Consider the following 21257-nt stretch of genomic DNA (forward strand, 5'->3'; position numbering starts at 1 on the left):
CAAAGAGGGATAAAAACAGGCCCAGAGCTCTCGGAAACTCAGAACAATCCGAAGAGGGATCTCTGAGGCCACGGTGCTTTTTTTTCACTTGGAAAATCGACATGCATGAAGAATCCACACAGGAAAGGAACTGTGAGTACCGTGTGGTTGAGTGGGGTGTGATCGAGTGTGTGTGAGATGTGATTTTATCACAAAGCGAGTGTGGACCACACAATTGCAGTTCCACTCTCCCGTGAGGGAAGTGGTCGGTCGAGGGGGAAGCGAGAGCTTTCTCTTGTCACACGTGGGACTTGGGACTCGTAGGGAGTTCAGAGGATTGATCACGGTTTAGTCAGGAGGGGAAAGAACAGTCCCGAAATATCTCAGGAGCCAGTCCGCCTTCTGATCCAGAGAATCAGGTAAGAGAGCTCGATACCAGTCAAAAGACCCGCAGAATGGTTCTCTGTGTGGCTGAGTAGACTGGTAGTGTTTCACAGGCTTAGGAAATTGACATCGGACAAAGACTTGGGACTCGTGTCAAGAATCCCAGCCGAAATACACAAGGTCAGAAAATTAGTGAACAGGTATTTTGGGAAAATGGGATTGAAAAAGAGTAAGTGCCAGAAAAAGCCCCAGGAAAAACGTCCCCAAAATCCCGAGAAGGTTCTGCCTGAAATCCTGAGGGGAAGCCTGTTGGAATGGATGTTAGAACACTGGGATGACAGCCCCAGGAGGGTGGGAAAGTTGAAGGAAAAGATTATAAATTTTTGTATGGAAAAGTGGGGGGGAAAGGAGATTGCGAAATATGTGGTTTGGCCAGTGTTCGGCACTTTCGAGATATGGACGTGCATATCCATGTACGACCACATAGTCGATCACCACCTGCAGGATTTTGAGGAAATTGAGTACGCTGAGATGTGGAAATGCTCTTGTTCGGGATTATACCCGATCAGAGCCCTCAGACACTTGGCAAACCAGGGCAAGCAGTGGGAACCGCTGGAAAGCCTTCCACCGCCACACCTTGTCCCTCTGCCCCAACCCACGCCAGCCCAGGTACCTCCGGTGCCCGCGTTGCCTCCAGAGGCATCGACGCTGCAGGGACAGGCTTTGGCGCTGCCGCTCCCACCGGAGCTGGCTGCAGCACTTTCCCTCCCACATGAGCAGGCAATGGCACCTTTGCTCTCATGCAAGCAGCCCCAGCCACCAACCCTTCCGAAGATCGAAGAGAAACAGGTATTTCCCCCACAGAAAGCAAACTCTCCTCTGGCCCATCGAACAAGGTGGAGAACGAGGAGGGCAACGACTGAAAATAGTGATGACAAGGAGGAAAAGCCCGGTCTCTTCCATTTACGGGAAGCACCGACGGCTCCGGGAGTTATTGACTTCCTAAGTGCCCCAATTGACACCGGGGACGTGAGGGCTTTCAAGAAAGAGATGGGGAAGCTGATGGATGATCCTTTGGGGGTGGCAGAAAGACTAGATGAATTTCTATGAACCAGCACCTACACATACAAGGATCTCAGTGCAATCCTGAGGTTACTGTACAACAACGAGGAGAGAGAAATGATTAGACAAGATGCGATCAGGGACTGGGAGGACAGGAATCCCCAGGGGGAGTGAGGAGATCAGAGGTGGTCAGACCAAAAGCCGTCTTGGAACACCCAGGTGAAGGAAGGGAGGCAGAAAATGATAAATTTGAGAAATATGATAATACAAGGTATCAGGGAGGCAATGCAAAAGGGACAAAACATGAGCAAAGTACTCAGGGAATGCCAGGGAAAGGACGAAACCCCCACAGAATGGCTGGAAAGGCTTCAAAAGAGCCTGAGAATGTATTCTGGAATGGACCCCGAATCTTCGATTGGGGTGGTCATGCTGAAGACCCAATTTGTGGCGAGATCATGGGAAGACATAAGGAAGAAATTGGAAAAGATGGATGGCAGGATAGGGGACTGCAGGAATTGCTCTGAGAAGCCCAGAAGATCTACATGAGAAGAGACGAAGAAAAGCAAAAGATTCAGGAGAAAGTGCTAGTGGCTGCAGTGAGGGAAGCACAGAAACAGGAACAGGTCAGAGACTCGGCAAAAGCGGCACTGGAGAGGAAACAAAATCCTTCCCAAGGAAAGGCTTCGAACAACCAGAAGAAGGAATTCGAGTGCTACTACTGCAAGCAAAAGGGACACATTCAGAGAAATTGTCCCAACAAGGTCAAGGATCAAACTATGTTTCAGGAAGATTAGGGGTGTCAGGAGATTTTCACTTTGGGGTCTGGAACACCAAGGGAGCCGTTGATAAAATTGAGTGGGATCTCACAGGCAGGAAATTTGGTTTTTAGTAGATTCTGGAGCTGAGCGGACCACGGTGCAGCAGTTACCATGAGGGTGCTCTCTGAGCGATGATGCAATGATGGTAATTGGAGCAAAGGGGTAACCTTTTAAGGTTCCGATCATAAAGAATGTTGAGATAGAGACAGAAACTAAAAAGTGTATAGGAAATAAGTTATTGATAAAAGATGCAGACTTTAATTTGCTGGGATGGGATTTGATGCTAGCCCTGGAAATCAGTTTACAGTGCAAGATTTCCAGCTCAAGGTGAGATTGTATAAACTCACTACCCAGGATGAGGAGAAAATTAATCCAAAGGTTTGGTATGTCCAGGGGGAGACCGGGAGGTTGGACATGTGGAAGTCCATCCGGAAATCCTTCAGTTTTTGCCTCACAATTGTCATGAGAAAAGGACCACCGAAGGGTTAAAAACTGTTGAGCCAGTTGGGAAAGAAAGTCTCATGCGTATTTAGTGCGTTTACAGATGGTGTCTGCAGAACATGCCATGCTGTACTCGAAGGGGCATGCTGCCCTGTTCTGAACAATGGAACTGGACTTTCTTCCAAACTTCAGGCCTGGCTGGACTGAGCTCTGGGGTGGCTTCCCCCCCCGCTCCAAGAGAAGACCCCTCTTGCCTGTCTTCAACCACCGTGACAGACCAACTGAAATGCGAACCCCCTCATCAAAGAACCAAGAACCCCTCTGGCACCCTATTGGCACCCCCATGGCACCCCCCTGGCAACCTCCTTCCAGAGACTAGGACTGTACCCCCTCCCAACTCAGGGAAGGGGGAGAACCTGCCCAGAGTAGACGTACCTGGGAGCATTCGGCCATGAAAACAATGGACTTTTCCCCTCCATGGAAACATAATTGCGGCCACCCTTCCCCCAACCAAGAACAGTATATCTGGGGTTCGGTTCGACTGCATCTCCGAGTCTCCCCAAGACGTGTACCAGCGAGCATCGGCGGCGGGACCCCGAAGGCATCACGTCTTGGTAGCTATACCCCATTCCCTGACCTTCTTTCCTTCCTTTTTCCTTATTCTATCCTTCTCTTCCCCGGATCCTCTAACCAATGCATATTTAGCTGTGGTTATTATCAATAAATTCCATCTTGTTGATTTGCTACTGCAAACCCCTGTGCCTTTGTTGGTTATTTTTGCACCCAAAAATCATTCGTCACCCGTTCATGTCGGGCGGACCTTCACATAATTGGCGTCACGGACAGGATTCCAGTAGCCAGTGAGATTTTGCAGGTTTTGTGTAGTCTGTAACCTCTTGCAGACTGTATACACCAAAGCCAAATCTCACGCTCGATTGAGCACACAGGCTCCGGAATTGACACAAAAGGTTTTTCGGTGCAAAACAGGGGGAACTGTTACTGTCACTTTTGTTACTGATCTTACTGGCATGGACACCGACACTGATACTTCTCCTGATCCTGATATTGATGCTGTTACTGATATTGATATTGATACTGTTGTTGTTGTTGTATTTGAGTTGAATCTGAACCTGTTGTTGTTGTATTTGAGTTGAATTTGAACCTGTTACTGTTGTATTTGAGCTGAATTTGAACCTGTTACTGTTTTTTACTGCTGTATTTTTTATTTTGTGTACCTGGACTGTCTAAAAGGGAAGGGGCAGACTTGAAGTAATTAAGCAGTGCCTTTTAGACAGATATTGTCCCTTCACCTTCAGCGAAGGCTGAGTGGCTTTTTCCCTGTTCTAGGTTTCTGGTCCCCTCACAAAGAAAATATTTGTGTGTGTGTGAGTGTATCTAGACTGTCTGGAAAGGAAGGGACAATCTGAAGCAATTAAAACAGTGCCTTCCAGACAGATTTGGTTTCTTCAGCTATCTAGGGAGACAGAGTGGAACAAAAAGTCTGTATAACTTGAGTTAGCAAATTAGCTCCCTGGTATAGTCCTAGTCCCTTCACACAAAATGAGTGAAAATCTCGATCCTAAAGCAAAAGCTGATTTTTACACGTTGCTTGCTAAACACAATGCCAAACCGTCATCTGGCGGAGAAAATTGGGCAGAGAACAATTGGTTCAATTTGGAAAACATCATTGATAGAATATGTTCTCTGCAACATGAATCAAAATTCAAAATGGGTAAAAATAAAAGCATTCTTTGCTCAGTCCTTGGAGCATGTCTTACTGCAGCCATAGAAAACCGCTGTAAACGGAGAACTGAGGAAATGGTAATTATAGATTCCCTTCAAAATTTGGTTGAAATTTTGCAAAAACAGTTAAATGAGGACAGAAATGAAATTTACAAGCTGCGAGCTGCCCTTAGGGAAGAACACACCAAAACCATACACAAAATCAACTCCTCTACAGAGGAGGAAGAAAAGGTAACACCTTCCATTAAAAAGATTTATCCTTACAAAGAAATTGAGGCAGCAAAACAAAACTATTCTTACAAAGAACCTGAAACAGTTAAAAATTGTGGGGAAAATTGTTGTCCTCATTTGAGACCTTTTATTAAAACTGAATACAATTACATTAATGATGAAGACCTGGATCCCCACATAACAACCAAACAAACACCATTCAGTGCTACCAAATTAGCTAAACTAAAAAAGGAATTCGGTCGCCTCCCCCACGAATCAGAAACGGAATATGTGTTCCGTGTGTCCCTCACTGGCAGAGACCAGATTAAGTTAACTGAACAAGAGGCCAGTGGATACTGGGGACATGGTGTTTTCCTAACAACAGGAGATAAGCGTGACGCCTGGTCTCTAACACAACGTGCAGCCTATTGGGCTGGGGGAATAAATCCCCTGGAAAGGGGTGATCCCTTAGCAATTGCCACTACCCCTGACCAAATCCTAGAAAGTGTACAAAAAGCTGCATGTGTGCAAATGATTCATGAGAAAAAAGTAATTCCTGGTTTTGAATCCCCAATGCAATTGCCTGTGAAGCCTGAAATTATGACCCCTTTAATTCGTGGGCTTCCAGAAACATTGAAATCAACAGCAATCACTATTCAAAAAACAGTTATGGCTCTAAGCCCAATAGATAGACTAGAAAGATTTCTTAACAACTCCACTGATCAGTCTGAGTCCACTCACACTGCACCTTCACCCTATACACCAACACAGACCCCCACAACACCATCTGACACATCTAGCAGCAGCCGCAAAATTTGGACATGGAGTGAGGTAGCAGTTGATTTAATAAACTATTGCAGACAGTATGGGCCTGTAAAAACCCTGGAAGAAAAATCAGAAAAAGCAAAAGGTGTCCGGTTTATGGGAACCCCTAACACTGAAAACACAGAACCAGGGAAACAGATTTCCAACAGACAACGCTGGTGGATGCTGGGAATAAAGAAGGGGGTTCCCCGGGACATAATGGATGGTCTACCACTTGAAAAATTGCAGAAAATAATAACTAACTGGAATTTTAGAAAAACAAATACCCAGCCCAGTGCCCCGATCCCCCTCCCTCACCAGAAACCAACAAATACTCCTACCAATACACAGTTCAGTACACACAATACATCACATTCTTTCACACAGAACACAGGTAATGAGCCAAAGTTAACTCTTCCCCAGTTTCTCCCTCGTAACCTGGGCAGTGAGGCTGCGTCTCAGCCCCTCCCGCAGAACACAGCCAGTGAGCCAAAATTAACTCTTTCTCAGTTTCTTTCACAGAACTTGGACAGTGAAACCCTGGCTGCGTGTCTCCTGAAAAGCACCAGCAGTAAGCCGGAAGTAACTCTTTCGCAACTTCTTTCACAGAGCCAAAGCAACATAACTGCCCACCCGCCCGTACCCCAAAACACAAACAGTGAATCTTCACCAACAGAGCTTTCGGGAAACTAGTATCTCCACCGCTTACAGGTGAGCGAAGGGGTGGAGGTTGGGTTTACTTACGAATGCTCACAAAAAATAAATCAGGAGACATGTTAATTACAGCAATTACGGGCCCCAAAAAAGTTCTAGTAACCTACATTGCTGATACGGGAGCCCAGATTTCTGCACTAACACACAGAGATGCCCAGAAGTGTGGAGTTGTTCCAACAAAAAGGCAATGCTGCGTTCATAATGCTTTAGGAACCATAGAACCCATGAATATTGCTTTAGTCAAAATAACACTCCCTGGAGAAGAAAATCAATTGGTTGTCAAAATGGTAATTGGGGACATACCGAATAATCTGCTAGGGATAGATGTCCTCTCAGGAAGGCAGTGGGAAGACACCGAGGGTTTCTTGTGGTCTTTTGGCACTCTGCCACTTAACATTAGACTGCTTCAGACCGCACCCGCACTGCCTTACAGTAAAACAATCAATGTGAAACAGTATCCCTTGCCCTCTGGAGCTAGAGAAGGCATCAAACCAGTTATTCAGGAATTGTGTGATCAAGGAATAATTATTAACACACACTCCCCATACAATTCACCCGTGTGGCCAGTCCGAAAGCCTAACGGGAAGTGGAGGCTTAAAGTTGATTACCGTAGGCTGAATGCCAACACTGACCCTCTAACTGCAGCAGTGCCAAATTTAGCTGAACTAATAACATCAATACAAGAAAAAGCTCACACAATCATGGCAACCATAGATGTCAAAGACATGTTCTTCATGATACCTATACAGCCAGAGGACATGGATCGCTTTGCATTCACATGGGAGGGACAACAGTACACATTCACCAGACTCCCTCAGGGATACAAACACTCTCCAACACTAGCACACCATGCTTTAGCTAAGGAATTAGAAAAAATACCTAAACCTGACACTGTAGCTGTGTACCAATACATTGATGACATTTTGGTAGGAGGAGAGGAAATTAAGGAGGTGGGGGATCTCCAGCAGAATATAATCTCTCATCTGGAGAGCCTTGATTTAAAGATTCCCTCAGAGAAAATTCAAAAGCCTTCTCAGGAAGTAAAATTCCTGGGAATTTGGTGGAGATCTGGCAGCACATGCATCCCACCTGACACTTTAACTTCTCTAGAACAGATGAAAATGCCTGAAAACAAAAAAGACCTCCAGCAAGCCTTAGGACTGTTGGTATTCTGGAGGAAACACATCCCAGATTTCTCAATCATTGCTAGGCCCCTTTACAATTTACTGAGAAAAGGAAACAAATGGGATTGGACTCCTTCTCAGGAGGAAGCACTCCAATTACTGATTTTTGAAGCCGCTGCACATCAGGAATTGGGGCCCATTCACCCTAAAGACCCTTTCCAAGTAGAATGGGGATTTGCCTCCTCAGGACTATCAATACACATCTGGCAGCGAGGTCCTGAGGGTCCAACAAGGCCTGTCACCTTCTTTTCCCGTGGTTTTAAAGATGCTGAAAAAAGATACACTACCTGGGAAAAAGGATTGTTTGTGGTTAGCTTAGCTCTCATTGAAGTAGAGAAGATCACACGGCAGCAAGCTATCATCTTGAGAGGTCCCTTCAAGGTAATTAAAGCTGTCACGAACGGGACCCCTCCACCTGATGGCATAGCCCAAAAGTCGTCAGTCAGGAAATGGTATGCTCAAATAGAGTATTACTGCAATAGCTTTTCTGTCACAGAAGGTGCTGCAAAATTCTTGGCAATACAAGACACTGAGAGCCTAGATAGTAGCCAAGACAAACCTGCTTCTGTAATCAAAGTAGCACCACCATTCTCACCTGAAATAGCAGCAAACTGTTGGTTTACTGATGCTTCCTCAAAGCAGGAAGGAAAAATTTGGAAATATAAGGCGGCTGCCTTACATATTTCATCTGGTGAAAAGATTATCACAGAAGGGGAGGGCAGCGCTCAGGTAGGAGAACTTATAGCCCTCTGGAGTGTTTTCCAGCGTGAGGCACAAAACACTTCTCCTGTTTACATCTATACTGATTCATATGCGGTATACAAAGGCTGCACTGAGTGGCTCCCTTTCTGGCAACAGAATGACTGGGAAGTTAACAGAATCCCAGTGTGGCAGAAAGATAAATGGAAAGAAATCCTAGAAATCGCCAGTAAAGGAAACTTTCTGGTCGGTTGGGTAGCTTCTCATCAAACTGATGGGAATCAAGCAGGTGAATGGAACAACAGAGTTGATGAACTAGCAAGGCTTAGCCCCCTGAAAAAAGAAACTATTTCAGAGGATTGGAATCAACTGTTAGAATGGTTACATGTAAAAAGGCAGCACACAGGTGCCAAAGATCTGTATCAGGAAGCACACGCCCGCGGCTGGCCAGTCACCAGAGAAATGTGTAAAACATGCATATCGGCCTGCGAACAGTGCCGCAAGCGACTGGAAAGGCATCCTTTAGAGGATGACCCTCTGCATTTGAGAAAAGGTAAAGGCTTGTGGGAAGCGTGGCAGGTAGATTATATTGGTCCTTTTAAGAAGTCAGGAGGTAAACATTTTGTGTTGGTAGGAGTAGAAATTGTATCTGGATTGGTACAAGCTGATGCTTTTAAAAGGGCCACAGGTGACAATACAGTTAAAGCTTTGCAGGGGTGGTTTGGAACCTTTCCAAAACCGCAAGAAATTCAGTCTGACAACGGGTCTCACTTTACTGCCAAGGTGGTTCTAGATTGGGCCAGAGCCGAAGGCATAAAGTGGACCTTTCATACTCCTTACTACCCTCAGGCTAACGGGATCGTGGAAAGGACAAATGGCCTTTTAAAGCGGTTCCTTAAGCCCCAGAAAGCAAGCTGGGACTGTCGGCTGTGGGAAGCTGTTAAAGGGGTAAATAGCAGGTGGGGAGTGAATGGCTGCCCCAGAGTTACTGCCTTTTACCCCACACCTCCAAGCATCATCCCTTCACTGGAAGGTCCCGACAATGCAAACAATCCATCACATTACCCTGGACAACCTGTCTTAGTGGACCTCCCCACGGTGGGCGAGGTACCACTTGTGCTGAAAACCCCTCTGAATAAATATGCATGGGTAGCCTCTGACGCTCTTGGAAAAGAGCACCGTATACACACACGCTGGATAATCCCCTCATTCTAAACTCCTTTCTGCCTCTCAGTGGCAGGATTTTTTGTTGTTCTTGCTTTTACAGGTGAACTCCGAGGGACATGAGAATCGTCTGAAAACATGATAACCTTGCTAATATTTTTCTGCATTTTACCACAATTTCATGGACAAGCCCCTGATGAGCAGCTGTGGCCTGAAGCCATCGTACAGCACACCAGTGCCCTTGGAACCTATCCCAAGGGCCATTACCCGAGCCTGGCAATCCTAGTGCAGCATGGCTCCAAGGTGTATCGCCCGAATGAGTGGAGGCGGGATCAGAATGAGTTGATGAGAACCCTGACGGGAACGGTCGGTGAGTCAATTCTGGTAACATGCAGAAAGGTGGAAGGAACCCTCCATGAAAAAGCCACCTCCATCATAATTACTGGAAATTTTATGGAAGCAGGTGGAAGGAATCATCTGGACATCCCCTCAGCAACATTGTGTCCCACAAAGAAATGGGGGTGTTCCAAAATGGAAAGTGCCCTTAATCTGTGTTGCCGCCAGGAACATGCTGGTAGTTATGTTTCTAGTACCAAAACCACCAATGTTGCAATTACAAAAGATTGTAATGATGAATCACTTGATTGCTGGTACAGTTTTGTTTTGTTCAATCCCACTTATGTGACATGTCGTTGGGAGAATGACACAGCTAGTCCGTTAGAACTAAGAGGCTTGGTTTACACATTTAAGATAAACACTGTACCAAAACCCACACCGAGTACACCCTCTTAGACCCAAAGCGTGAGCCTTTTTCCTAACGACACACCCCAATTGGCAGAGGCAGCAGGGAACTCCTTCGAGTGGCCCTGGTCTCAAGCCTTCCTACAATCCACCGGATTTATGGGAGATGTCACGGGTCTGAACTTGCTAACGGTAGTTATGCATGAGGATAAGTTGTACACCAGACAAGAATGGGAAAGATGCAAAACCTGGCAGCTTCAAGGAATAGTAGGTGAACTAATTAGTGTTGGATGTCGAATGGTTAATGGGTCTAATTACAGCAAAGCAATCTCAATCAGTGCTTCCACAGATCGGGAAAAGGAACAGAAGCGAATCTGTACGCACCCAAGCGTACGGGATTGCTGGTACAGCTTTACATTAACTGACACTACAGAGGTAATTTGTTCTTGGGCCAAGGACACTCAAGGCCTTTCTTTTAAATTTGTAATAAATGTTGAAACCACTGTTACCACTTCACCCGTACCACCGGTCATGCTCATCCCGATAATTTTCGAGATCGGACCTTATGTGATCAGGAAAACTGGCCAACAACAAATATTGTTCATTCCGGCATGGTCTCTCAAACAAGTAAAATTGCTAATGCAGAGCAATGTCTCAGATATTGAGCCAGCCTGTTCTCCGTTCCTGCAAACTTCTTTTGAAGGCTGGACCACTTGGCTTTGGAAACGAAGCTCTTTTAAAACTAGAACACCAAGGGATGTGACCGGTGTTGTGGGTACAGGATTGGGAATTCTGAATAGCATTGATTCTGAAGTACTAATGAACAAATTGGCTGCTACAACGAGAGACCTGACCAGATTGCAGCAACCACTGAAGTCATCTCTGTCAGCCTTAGGGACACATCAATGGCTGCTGTTAACATTTTGCCAAATTGGGAAAGAGTGAACGTGAATGATCATAAATTGATAATTGATGCACTAAGTGCCTCACAAGACAATGTTTCCTTAGCCCTCAGCTGTATCCAGGCACAATTGTGGATGCAGTCAGTCTCTGCTGCAATTATAAGAGAGGGCGAGGAAGGCACCTTCCCCACAGAAATTCGGAAAATAATCTGGGACAGTGCCACTGAATTTGAAAGAGAATTCCAATCCTGGTGGAACCTGGTGAACTTTACCTATGACCCTATTTCAAACACAGCCACTGCTTTTGTCTTAACCATACGCAATGCCTCTGTACATTCGGTCTTCCCTGTTATTGCATTAGGATTAAACCATGACGGAGCTGTCCTCTATCCTACTGAATATAGGGGATGGGCCCGTCAGGTTGATAACAAATGGCAAACTGTTAATCTGGAAACTTGTATTGTCCGAGAACAGCAAGGGTTCATCTGTGAAAGCAATGCAATCGTAGCTCAGGATATCTGTTTGGACACAGAGCAAAACATCTGTCATTTTGAGATTGGTCCACATGAGGATACCCAGACAGTTCTTATATACATAGGCAATGCTTTAGAACGACATGTGATTCTGTTTTTGTAGAAGATGTTGTGGTAGATACAAAGAATCATTCAAACTTTTGTGCTTGTAACTTTACTAAGATAGTAGGATGTGATTTCTCTTACGAAGCTCCAGTTACCTCTCACTACCTATTGCATTCCAACTACACACTGGTCCAGAACCTGATGCCCACTCCTATCGGAATGAACCTCACCCTCGTGAGACAACTGTTGCTCCATCAGGACCTGGTTGACATCCTCGAGAAAATCAAGGAGAACGGACAGAAGACTCTGGTGACTGGTCATCACAACATCAGACAAATACACCGGGTTATGGAGAGGGTAAAGCAGGATGCTGAGCCTAGGTGGTGGGATACTCTCTTTGGGTGGTCACCTACTGCCACAGGTGCCCTGAACAGTGTGTGCCATCCAATTGTTGTTCTTTTGATCCTAGTTACGCTTGGCTTTATCTTGTCAGCAGCCCTATTCATTCTGAATTGGAACATGATGAAAAAGCTTAAGAAACTGTCAACTGTAGTCAATGCACACCGCTTAGCTGATGTACTCTATACAATAGATGTCCCCAAAACACTTGATACGAAACAATTATGAATCAAGCATATGTGCTTTAGAATGACTTTTTAATTATAAGTATGATTTATAGAAAGTTACTTTACTTTTTAGAACATAATTTTAAAAGACAATGATTATACTATGATTTGCTTGTTGTTTTGATTATTTATGATTTGTTTTAATAATTTTGAAATTGTTAAACAAATGATATTGCTTTAATTGATTAATTTTTATTAAATTGTTAAAATTAATCATTTTTTGAAATTGTTATAAAAAATAACCACGTGTGAAATTATTATGATGATCAATATATTAATTATGTTTATGTTTATTGGTTCTCCTTTTCTCTCTCTCTTTCTTTTCCTTCTCTTCCCCTTTTATCCCCTCTCTCCTGTCATCCCTACTTTTCCGGGGTTATGCTACCGACGTGCAACAAGTTTCGAAGATACTCTAGAGCTCTGCTGATGAAGATTCCTCAAGACAATAGTGAGTCACGGGGTCGTGTGGAAGTCCATCCGGAAATCCTTCAGTTTTTGCCTCACAATTGTCATGAGAAAAGGACCACCGAAGGGTTAAAAACTGTTGAGCCAGTTGGGAAAGAAAGTCTCATGCGTATTTAGTGCGTTTACAGATGGTGTCTGCAGAACATGCCATGCTGTACTCGAAGGGGCATGCTGCCCTGTTCTGAACAATGGAACTGGACTTTCTTCCAAACTTCAGGCCTGGCTGGACTGAGCTCTGGGGTGGCTTCCCCCCCCGCTCCAAGAGAAGACCCCTCTTGCCTGTCTTCAACCACCGTGACAGACCAACTGAAATGCGAACCCCCTCATCAAAGAACCAAGAACCCCTCTGGCACCCTATTGGCACCCCCATGGCACCCCCCTGGCAACCTCCTTCCAGAGACTGGGACTGTACCCCCTCCCAACTCAGGGAAGGGGGAGAACCTGCCCAGAGTAGACGTACCTGGGAGCATTCAGCCATGAAAACAATGGACTTTTCCCCTCCATGGAAACATAATTGCGGCCACCCTTCCCCCAACCAAGAACAGTATATCTGGGGTTCGGTTCGACTGCCTCTCCAAGTCTCCCCAAGACGTGTACCAGCGAGCATCGGCGGCGGGACCCCGAAGGCATCACGTCTTGGTAGCTATACCCCATTCCCTGACCTTCTTTCCTTCCTTTTTCCTTATTCTATCCTTCTCTTCCCCGGATCCTCTAACCAATGCATATTTAGCTGTGGTTATTATCAATAAATTCCATCTTGTTGATTTGCTACTGCAAACCCCTGTGCCTTTGTTGGTTATTTTTGCACCCAAAAATCATTCGTCACCCGTTCATGTCGGGCAGACCTTCACAGGACATAAAGCCAATTCACATTGAAATTGAAAGGCCAGAAGACCCCATTTGGGTCAAACAGTACCCCATCCCCATGGAAGGGAGGAGGGGGCTAAAACCGGTGATTGACGAATTGATAAAAAAAGGAACGTTCGAGCCGTGCATGTCCCGGCACAACACCCCGATTTTGGCAGTGCGGCAGACAGATGGTAGCTACAGGCTGGTGCAGGATTTAAGGGTTGTGAATCAAAGGACTAAGACACTGTTCCCCACGGTCTCGAATCCTTACACCCTGCTGAATAACATCTCTCCTGAGGACACGTGGTGCAGTGTGATCAATTTGAAAGATGCTTTCTGGACCTGTCCTTTAGCGAAGGACAGCAGAGATTACTTTGCATTTCAGTGGCAAGACTCAGAAATGACCAGAATGCAGCAACTCAGATGGACATTGTTGCCTCAGGGCTTCATTGATTCTCCAAACCTTTTCGGGCAAGCACTTGAACAAGTGCTGAGTCACTTTGTACCAATGGAGGGAACAAAATTGCTACAATACGTGGATGATTTGTGGATTGCAGGCCCGAGGGAGGAGGATGTGAGGACGAGTACCATTGAACTTTTGAACTTTTTAGGGGAAAAAGGATTGAAGGTGTCTAAGTCAAAGTTGCAGTTCACAGAGCCCGAGGTCAGATATTTGTGACATTGGTTGATCAAAGGGAAAAAGGAGTTGAATCCTGAAAGGGTGGCAGGGATTATTGCCCTACCATCCCCACAGACAAAAAGAGAAATAAGGCAATTGCTGGGGTTGTTGGGATATTGCCGGCAGTGGATCGAATGATACAGTGAGAAGGCGAAGTTTTAGTCTGAAAAACTCATCATGGACAGAATCAAATGGACAGAAAAGCATGAGGAAGAATTTAGGGGAGTCAAGGAAGCGCTCATAGCAGCACCAGTGCTGAGCCTCCCTGACATGAGACGGCCATTCCAGCTGTTTGTGGACGTGAGCAATCACACAGCACACGGTGCGCTGACACAAGACTGGGCGGGGTCAGGAAACCGGTCGGTTACTTATCTAGGCTTTTGGACCCTGTAAGCAGGGGCTGGCCCACATGCTCGCAAGCAATCATAGCTGTAGCACTGTTGGCAGAGGAAGCCAAGAAAGTAACTTTTGGGGGACCTTTGGTAGTATTTGCACCGCACAATGTGCGGGGTACACTACAACAGAAGACAGATAAATGGGTCACTGATGCTAGATTGCTGAAGTATGAAGCTATTTTGATCCACTCACCGGATTTGGAATTGCGAACAACAACCGTGCAAAACCTGGCTCAGTTTTTGTTTCGGAAGTTTCGGAAAAGCTTGTCCATGATTGTGTGGAGGCAGTCGAATTGCAGACAAAGATAAGAGCAGATTTGGATAAGGAGGAATTAGACAAAGGGGAAAAATGGTTTGTAGATGGCTCAAGCAGAGTGATCGAAGGAAAAAGGAAATCAAGATATGCAGTTGTGGATGGGAGAACAGGGAAAGTGATTGAAGCAGGCCCCCTGAACACGGGTTGGTCAGCACAGGCTTGCGAATTGTACGCAGTTCTGAGAGCCTTGAAAGGATGGAAGGGAAAGAAGGGAACAATTTTTACAGACTCTAGGTATAGCCTTTGGGGTGGTTCACACCTTTGGGAAAATTTGGGAAGAAAGGGGGTTGATCAACACACAGGGACGGGGACTGATGCACGGGGAATTGATCCGGCAAATTCTGGAAGCGATGAGGGAGACGGAGGAAATTGCGGTGGTCCATGTGAAGGGACATCAGGAAGGGATGCAGTTCTGGACCCGGGGAAACAACTTGGCAGACCAGGAGACCAAAACCACGGCATTGATGATGGTAAGTACCCCGGAGATCGAAGGGATCGAGGTTCCAGACAACCCTCCTCAATCCTCCCCAAAGGAGATTGAAAGTTATGAGAAGATTGAGAGGAAAATTGGAGGAAGGTAAGTGGAAATGACCGGATGCGAGAGAACTAGTCTCTAAAGGTTTTACCGGGAGAATTTTGAGGAGAATGCACCAGCGAACACATTGAGGTACAGGGATGCCTGATCTGCCAGAAAGCTAACAAAACTAAGGCAAGACAAGCAGTCCTGGGGAGTCGCCCCATTGCGTACTGACCTTTTGAGAGAATTCAAGTTGATTTTACTGAATTGCCCAAGGTGGGAAGGTTCAAATTTGTGCTTGTAATAGTAGACAAATTGACCCATTGGGTGGAAGCTTTCCCCAGTCCAAGGGCAACGGCTCAGACAGTGTCCAGGAAATTGCTGGAAGAAATTGTGCCCCAATATGGGGTGGTGAATTACATAGACTGAGATCAAGGGACTCATTTTACTTCGAAGATTATTAAGCAGATAGCAGAGGCACTGGACATTCGATGGGAATACCACATCCCGTGGCATCCCCAGAGATCGGGACAAGTTAAAGGGATGAATCAGACTTTGAATGCGCAGTTGTCTAAATTAATTTTAGAAAGTTGGATGTCCTAGCTGAAATGCCTCCCTCTTGCCTTGCTTAATATCAGGACAATGCCTCATTCAGAGACGGGGGTCTCACCCTTCGAAATGCTATATGGAATGCCATATAAGCACGGGATGCCGGTGGGACACCCCAGATTGGAGGACAGCCAAATTCAACCATATTTAGTAGCGATAAACAGAAACTTTCAGGAATTGAGAAAACAGGGGATAGTATCTCAGAGCGCCCCTCTGGGATTTGCTATCCACAAAATTCAACCGGGTGACAGAGTACTTGTGAAAGTATGGAAAGACGTACCCCTCTCCCCTCACTGGGAAAGTCCCTTTCTCGTCCTTCTGACAACAGACACAGCCATTCGGATGGCGGAAAAAGGTTCGACACACACGTCCAGAGTGAGGAAGGTCGAGCATCTGGAGGAGGCTCCCGAGTGGAGGATCACCTCTTCTCCAGGCGACCTGAAGATCAAGCTCCAACGTCCTCATAAATGACCGACGGTGAACGGATAGGTTGTATACTGTCAGATTGTGTATGCTATCCGTTTGTACACTTCAAGTGTGAATATTGTCAAGGGGTTTTTGTTATACATTGCAGAAGGGGACAGAGGCCAAAGGGATTATGCACCCAGTGTCTGGAAGAGGAGCTTGAGCTGACTGACCGCATTCTAACCCTAGCCACAAATTTAGGAACTATCAAATTAGATTCACAAGAGTGGTTCCACATTTTCCAGAATGGGGTGCTTGGAAAACTCAAATCTAAGGCAGAAATATTGGATGTGGAGTGTCAGAAGTCAATCAAAGTACCATGCAGCTCAGATGCTGTCAAGATCTCAAGGTGGGGCACCTTTAAGAGGAGGTATGCGGCAAGGTCTGAGAATGTATTCCCTGAAGAATACTCCTGCTGCCACGAAGATGGTCTTCCTCGCCACTGGTGGCACCCCAGGGGGTGGAGGCAAAAGCAGAGAACTATGCCTGGTGGGAATCTGATTGGCCTGAGCCTAGCCATGTGCGGGACACAGAGTCTGCACATTGAGGTCCCGATCCATGATGGAAATCAGAGCTCCATGGATGAGTGTAGTAAGTGCACTCAGATGGTCCCAATCGAGCAAAGGGACAAGGGGATCACAGCATACCAAGCCTCAGAGGAATGCATCAGGGAGTCTGGCAGGTACTGTTTGATAAATGGCACTCAGGTAAAATTGTGCAGATCAGGCAAAGAGATCCTGTGTTTAGATCTGAAGGCTGGGAAACAGAATGGGCAGTCAGACAAGCACCAACAAGTACTGAAAAGAAATGTAGAACCAATGTCGATCCTTTTCGCAGTCAATGTAACCGAACAATGTGGGTTGGGGGAAAGACAGAATCAATGTTTGTAGCATATCACCAGGTGAATCCATCGTGTTATGACAATTCGAAACTGGGAATGTGCATGATGAACGGGAAAATGTACTGGGTGGGAAGAAATATAAAATTTGATGGCCAATTCACCCTGAACAGAGAGCTGATCATATTGGACTTAGCACAGGCAAATGATGATAGAGTCTGCCTGCAATATGATAGGGCTGTCTGTTTTGCAAGGAACAAGGATGGAATAGATCCTTGAAGGAAAGATGAAAGAGATCACTCAGGAACTGAAAAGGGAGTCAGAACTGAGAAAGAAAAGGGTGGAACAGGAGACATCGAAAACTTTGAGCGAGCAGTACAAACAGCTTGAGAGACAATATGCTGATGGGGAACTACCTTCCCCAGATCGAAACTTATTAATTTATTTAGTTCAGGAAATTGCCAAGGAATTGGGATTGTCCAACGGTTGGATTTGTGGGGGGATGAAATTGGCAGAGAGGTGGCCTTGGAAGGGTGAGGGTTTGGCTCCAGAACAGCTTTTGAAATGGGACAACCCAAGTGTCACAGACATCTTTTGTGGAAAGTCCTTTCTTTAGGATTTTTCCCTCTTCTGGAAGGCTGAGGCCCCAGAAAGAGAATGTAAACAATGGTTATCTGCTGCTGTGGAATGCAACAGGTGCACCTGTGATTGGCCCATGTTCCATGTTTACAATTAAGGGCCAATCAAAGACAAGCTCTCTCTGGGACAGAATCAGAGAGAGCTCCGTTGCTGATTCATTCCTTTCCTATTTTTAGCTTAGCTGTTGTAATCTTCACTGCAGTGTTGTTCTTGCCTCTCTGCTGGGGCTCTTTTCCATTCTCTGCAGCACAGTCCTTCCTGTCTTCTCAAGGACTCCTCCTGGGCTCTCGACCCACCCCTATTTATTTCAGTTACCTTCACGAGCTACAGCTGCTGCCCAACTAAGGACTTTGCAGCTGTAGCTCGTTTGGAGCAACTCGGACCCACACAGATCTTACAATACAACATATATTCAGGCCCCCACACTTAGCAGCTTCTGAACTTTTCTCTTTATTCCTATTAGCATCATCTTAATGTAATATATATAATAAAATAATAAATACAGCCTTCTGATCATGGAGTCAAGATTCTCATCTCTCTCTTCACCCCTGAGGAACCCTTGCAAGCCCGGTAACACCCAAGGGTCTCAAAATTGGCACAGAGACCTGAGGGATGGGTGTTGGAGCAGCAAGTGATTGAAACTATCTGCATCAGTCGAGAAGGGAAAGAATATACTGAAATGGTGGGATACACACCATGTATATCCACTTTGTCAGTAAATTCGAACAGCAAGAGCAAAGTCTGGCAACCAGAACCTCCTATGCGGTACTGGAGCCAGAAGAATGAAACAAATTGTGATTGGAATGGTCAAATAGGACTTTGCTGGGTCAAGAGTCCCAGAGCTAATCCTTACCAATTCTTGGCAGGCCTGAGAGAATATTGGGGAGACCCAGGGAAAACTAATATCAGATGGAAAGCCCCAGATAGAATTTATTGGATTTGTGGAAAGAAAGCATACAGTGAGTTACCTCCAAGGTGGAAAGGATCATGCACTTTGGGCATGATCCATCCAGTTTTCTTCACTCTCCCTCAAACAAAAAGCAACCTACTAGGGGCTCCTCTGTATGAGACCCTGAGGAGGGAGCGAAGAAGCTTGAAGAAAATGATACCTGTCATAAGTGGCAGACAAATTTGAGGGGAGGAGGAGTGGCCAGCAGCAAGGATAATTGATTATTATGGGTGGGCCACATGGGCTCAGGATGGAAGCTATGGATATAGGACTCCAATCTATCTACTGAACCAGTTGATCAGGCTGCAGGCAGTGGTGGAAATTGTGTCGAATCACACCTCAGAGGCCCTGGACTTGTTGAGTCCACAGCACACTCAGGTACAGGCTTTTGTGTACCGGATCAAATAGCTTTAGACTATTATTTGCTGGCTGAAGAAGGGGGAGTGTGTGGAAAATTCAATGAATCGGAATGTTGTATTGAAATTGATTATGGGGAAACCATAAGAGGATTAGCAGCCAAAATTAAGAAAGTGGCCCATGTCCCAGTTCGAAAATGGAATTCGATCTTGCAGTCATCTTGGTGGGACAGATTATTTGATGGGGCCTGGTGGAACAAAATAATGTTTTTCGTACTGTGTTCAGTAGCAGGAGTCATATTCCTCCCATGTCTAATACCTTGTTTTATTAGACTGATGCAGTCTGTGGTACAGGGTATGCAGATAGCTGTAGTGCCCATGGACCCAGAGTTGGCTTCCAGAAACACCGTGTCCAAGATCATGAGCCTGGGAGAAGGGAAGTGTGCAAGCAACGTTGCCGAGGTCTTGGCAAAATTTGAGAAACAGGTCAAAACAAATCGGAGCAATTATAATGGTTATCAGGGAATCCCGCAAGGAGAGCATGTCATGAGAATTTAATAAAGCCTTCTCTTTGTAGGAGACCCTTAAAAGTGGAGGGTAGATGTAGGAAGTAAATAGATAATAGTAATTTGGGATGTAGAGGTGTGAGAGTCTGTCTGAATTTTCCCTCATCTGCCTCACAATCGTCCTTGGGAGACCACTGAAGAGAAGATCCCCCCTGTCTAGAATATCTGGCTCTGAAGGAGAAAAGTCACATGCCAAAGGCCCTGAGACCTGAAAGCTCAGTGTTGAGTTATTGTTTTTACAGGTGTATTTGCTGTATGCTAAGAAGGGGACAACATGCCCCGTCTGCAACAATAGCAGCTTTGGAAGCTGTCCCACCTCTCGGCCTGGCAGGACTTCTCCTGAGTCAAAGGTGGTCTCCCACAGAAGACCCTCATCTGTTTTACAACCACCATGACAGACAGAGATGTAAGAAGCCTCTCCATCAAGGACTGAGACATGAAGCTCCTAAAAGGTCCCTCTGCTCCTTCCAAGGACTGGGACTGAAACCCCCAACCCGGGGGAGGTGTGTGGGGGAGGCAAGCTGGCCAAAGCGAGATGTTTGCCTGCAGGTTGTAACCACTGAACCAAGAAAACAATGGCTCTTGCTTACTGCTGAGAACATGGACTACCTGGTACATCTGTTCCCTATTTTATCTGTTTCCCCCCCCTGTTGCGGTGTGTTGCAATGTCCTGTTTTAAACTTCCGGTCCCTTCCCAGGTGTGCCTATCCCTTCCCCCTCGCTGAGTGTGCCCTGTCAATCAGGCTAACATACCAGCAAGGCGTCGTGTGATTGGTCCCTCAGGCCTGGGGGACATTGGCCTGTATAGGTGTCCCTAGTCCCTTGAGACCCTGCCCCTTCACCTGGTTGGTAGCTCACCTGTCCCCTCCCCTTCCCCTGCCCTGAGCTTAAAAGGTTAATGAGACCATGCGGCCTCCATTCTGTTGGAGGAATTGCCCCAGCTCAGACCTCTGTACCCGTGGAATAAACATCTGGATATAACCCTCCAGCAGAATCCACTCCTTCCTTCTCTTCACCATCGCCAGAAGCTCTCTCTCCTGAGGTAAACGGAGTCCTGACAAGCCTGGACTTGCGTCTGTGCCCCGCTGCACTCTCCAGCAGCCAAGGTATCTCTGGGGTAAAACACCACAGTGCTGCCTTTGGCCCAGCAGCGAGGGTCAGAACTGGCCCAGGCACCATCTAACTGATTATATTGGGATTCATATTCCAATACCCCCCCTCACAATTTTCAATAATAAAAACCTCTGAGCTAGCTAGAGCCTTTGAGATCTCTCCAGCGTAACAGGCAATAACAGGCGGATCCTCGACTGGACTGGACCAAAGGACTTCGTCTCTGTGTTGGTAGCTATATCCCCTCTCCCTCCCTCTCTCTCTCCTCTCTCTTTCTCTATCTTTTTCTCTCCCTTAATCCCTCTATCGCATTTTTGCTGTGGGTATTTCAATAAAACTGCATTTGTTTTGATTATCACTGCAAACCCCCTTGTACCGTGTTGGTTTTTGCACTCTGAGATCACTCCTACGAACCATCAGGTCATCTGTTCACTAGGACGGATCCTGACAAGAGG

The 21257-nt window shown here is 46.0% G+C and overlaps 1 protein-coding gene across 1 annotated transcript; it reads left to right on the forward strand.

Moving 5' to 3' along the window:
* The first annotated feature begins 4502 nt into the window (after window positions 1-4502).
* LOC141726814 (uncharacterized) lies at window positions 4503-5929 on the forward strand. The gene is made up of 3 exons (XM_074531883.1): window positions 4503-5368; window positions 5438-5736; window positions 5916-5929. The coding sequence occupies exons 1-3, from the start codon at window positions 4503-4505 to the stop codon at window positions 5927-5929; spliced, it is 1179 nt and encodes a 392-aa protein (XP_074387984.1).
* Window positions 5930-21257: the final 15328 nt, after the last annotated feature.

Source organism: Zonotrichia albicollis, chromosome W, assembly GCF_047830755.1.
Source record: "Zonotrichia albicollis isolate bZonAlb1 chromosome W, bZonAlb1.hap1, whole genome shotgun sequence".
Lineage (NCBI taxonomy): Eukaryota > Metazoa > Chordata > Aves > Passeriformes > Passerellidae > Zonotrichia > Zonotrichia albicollis.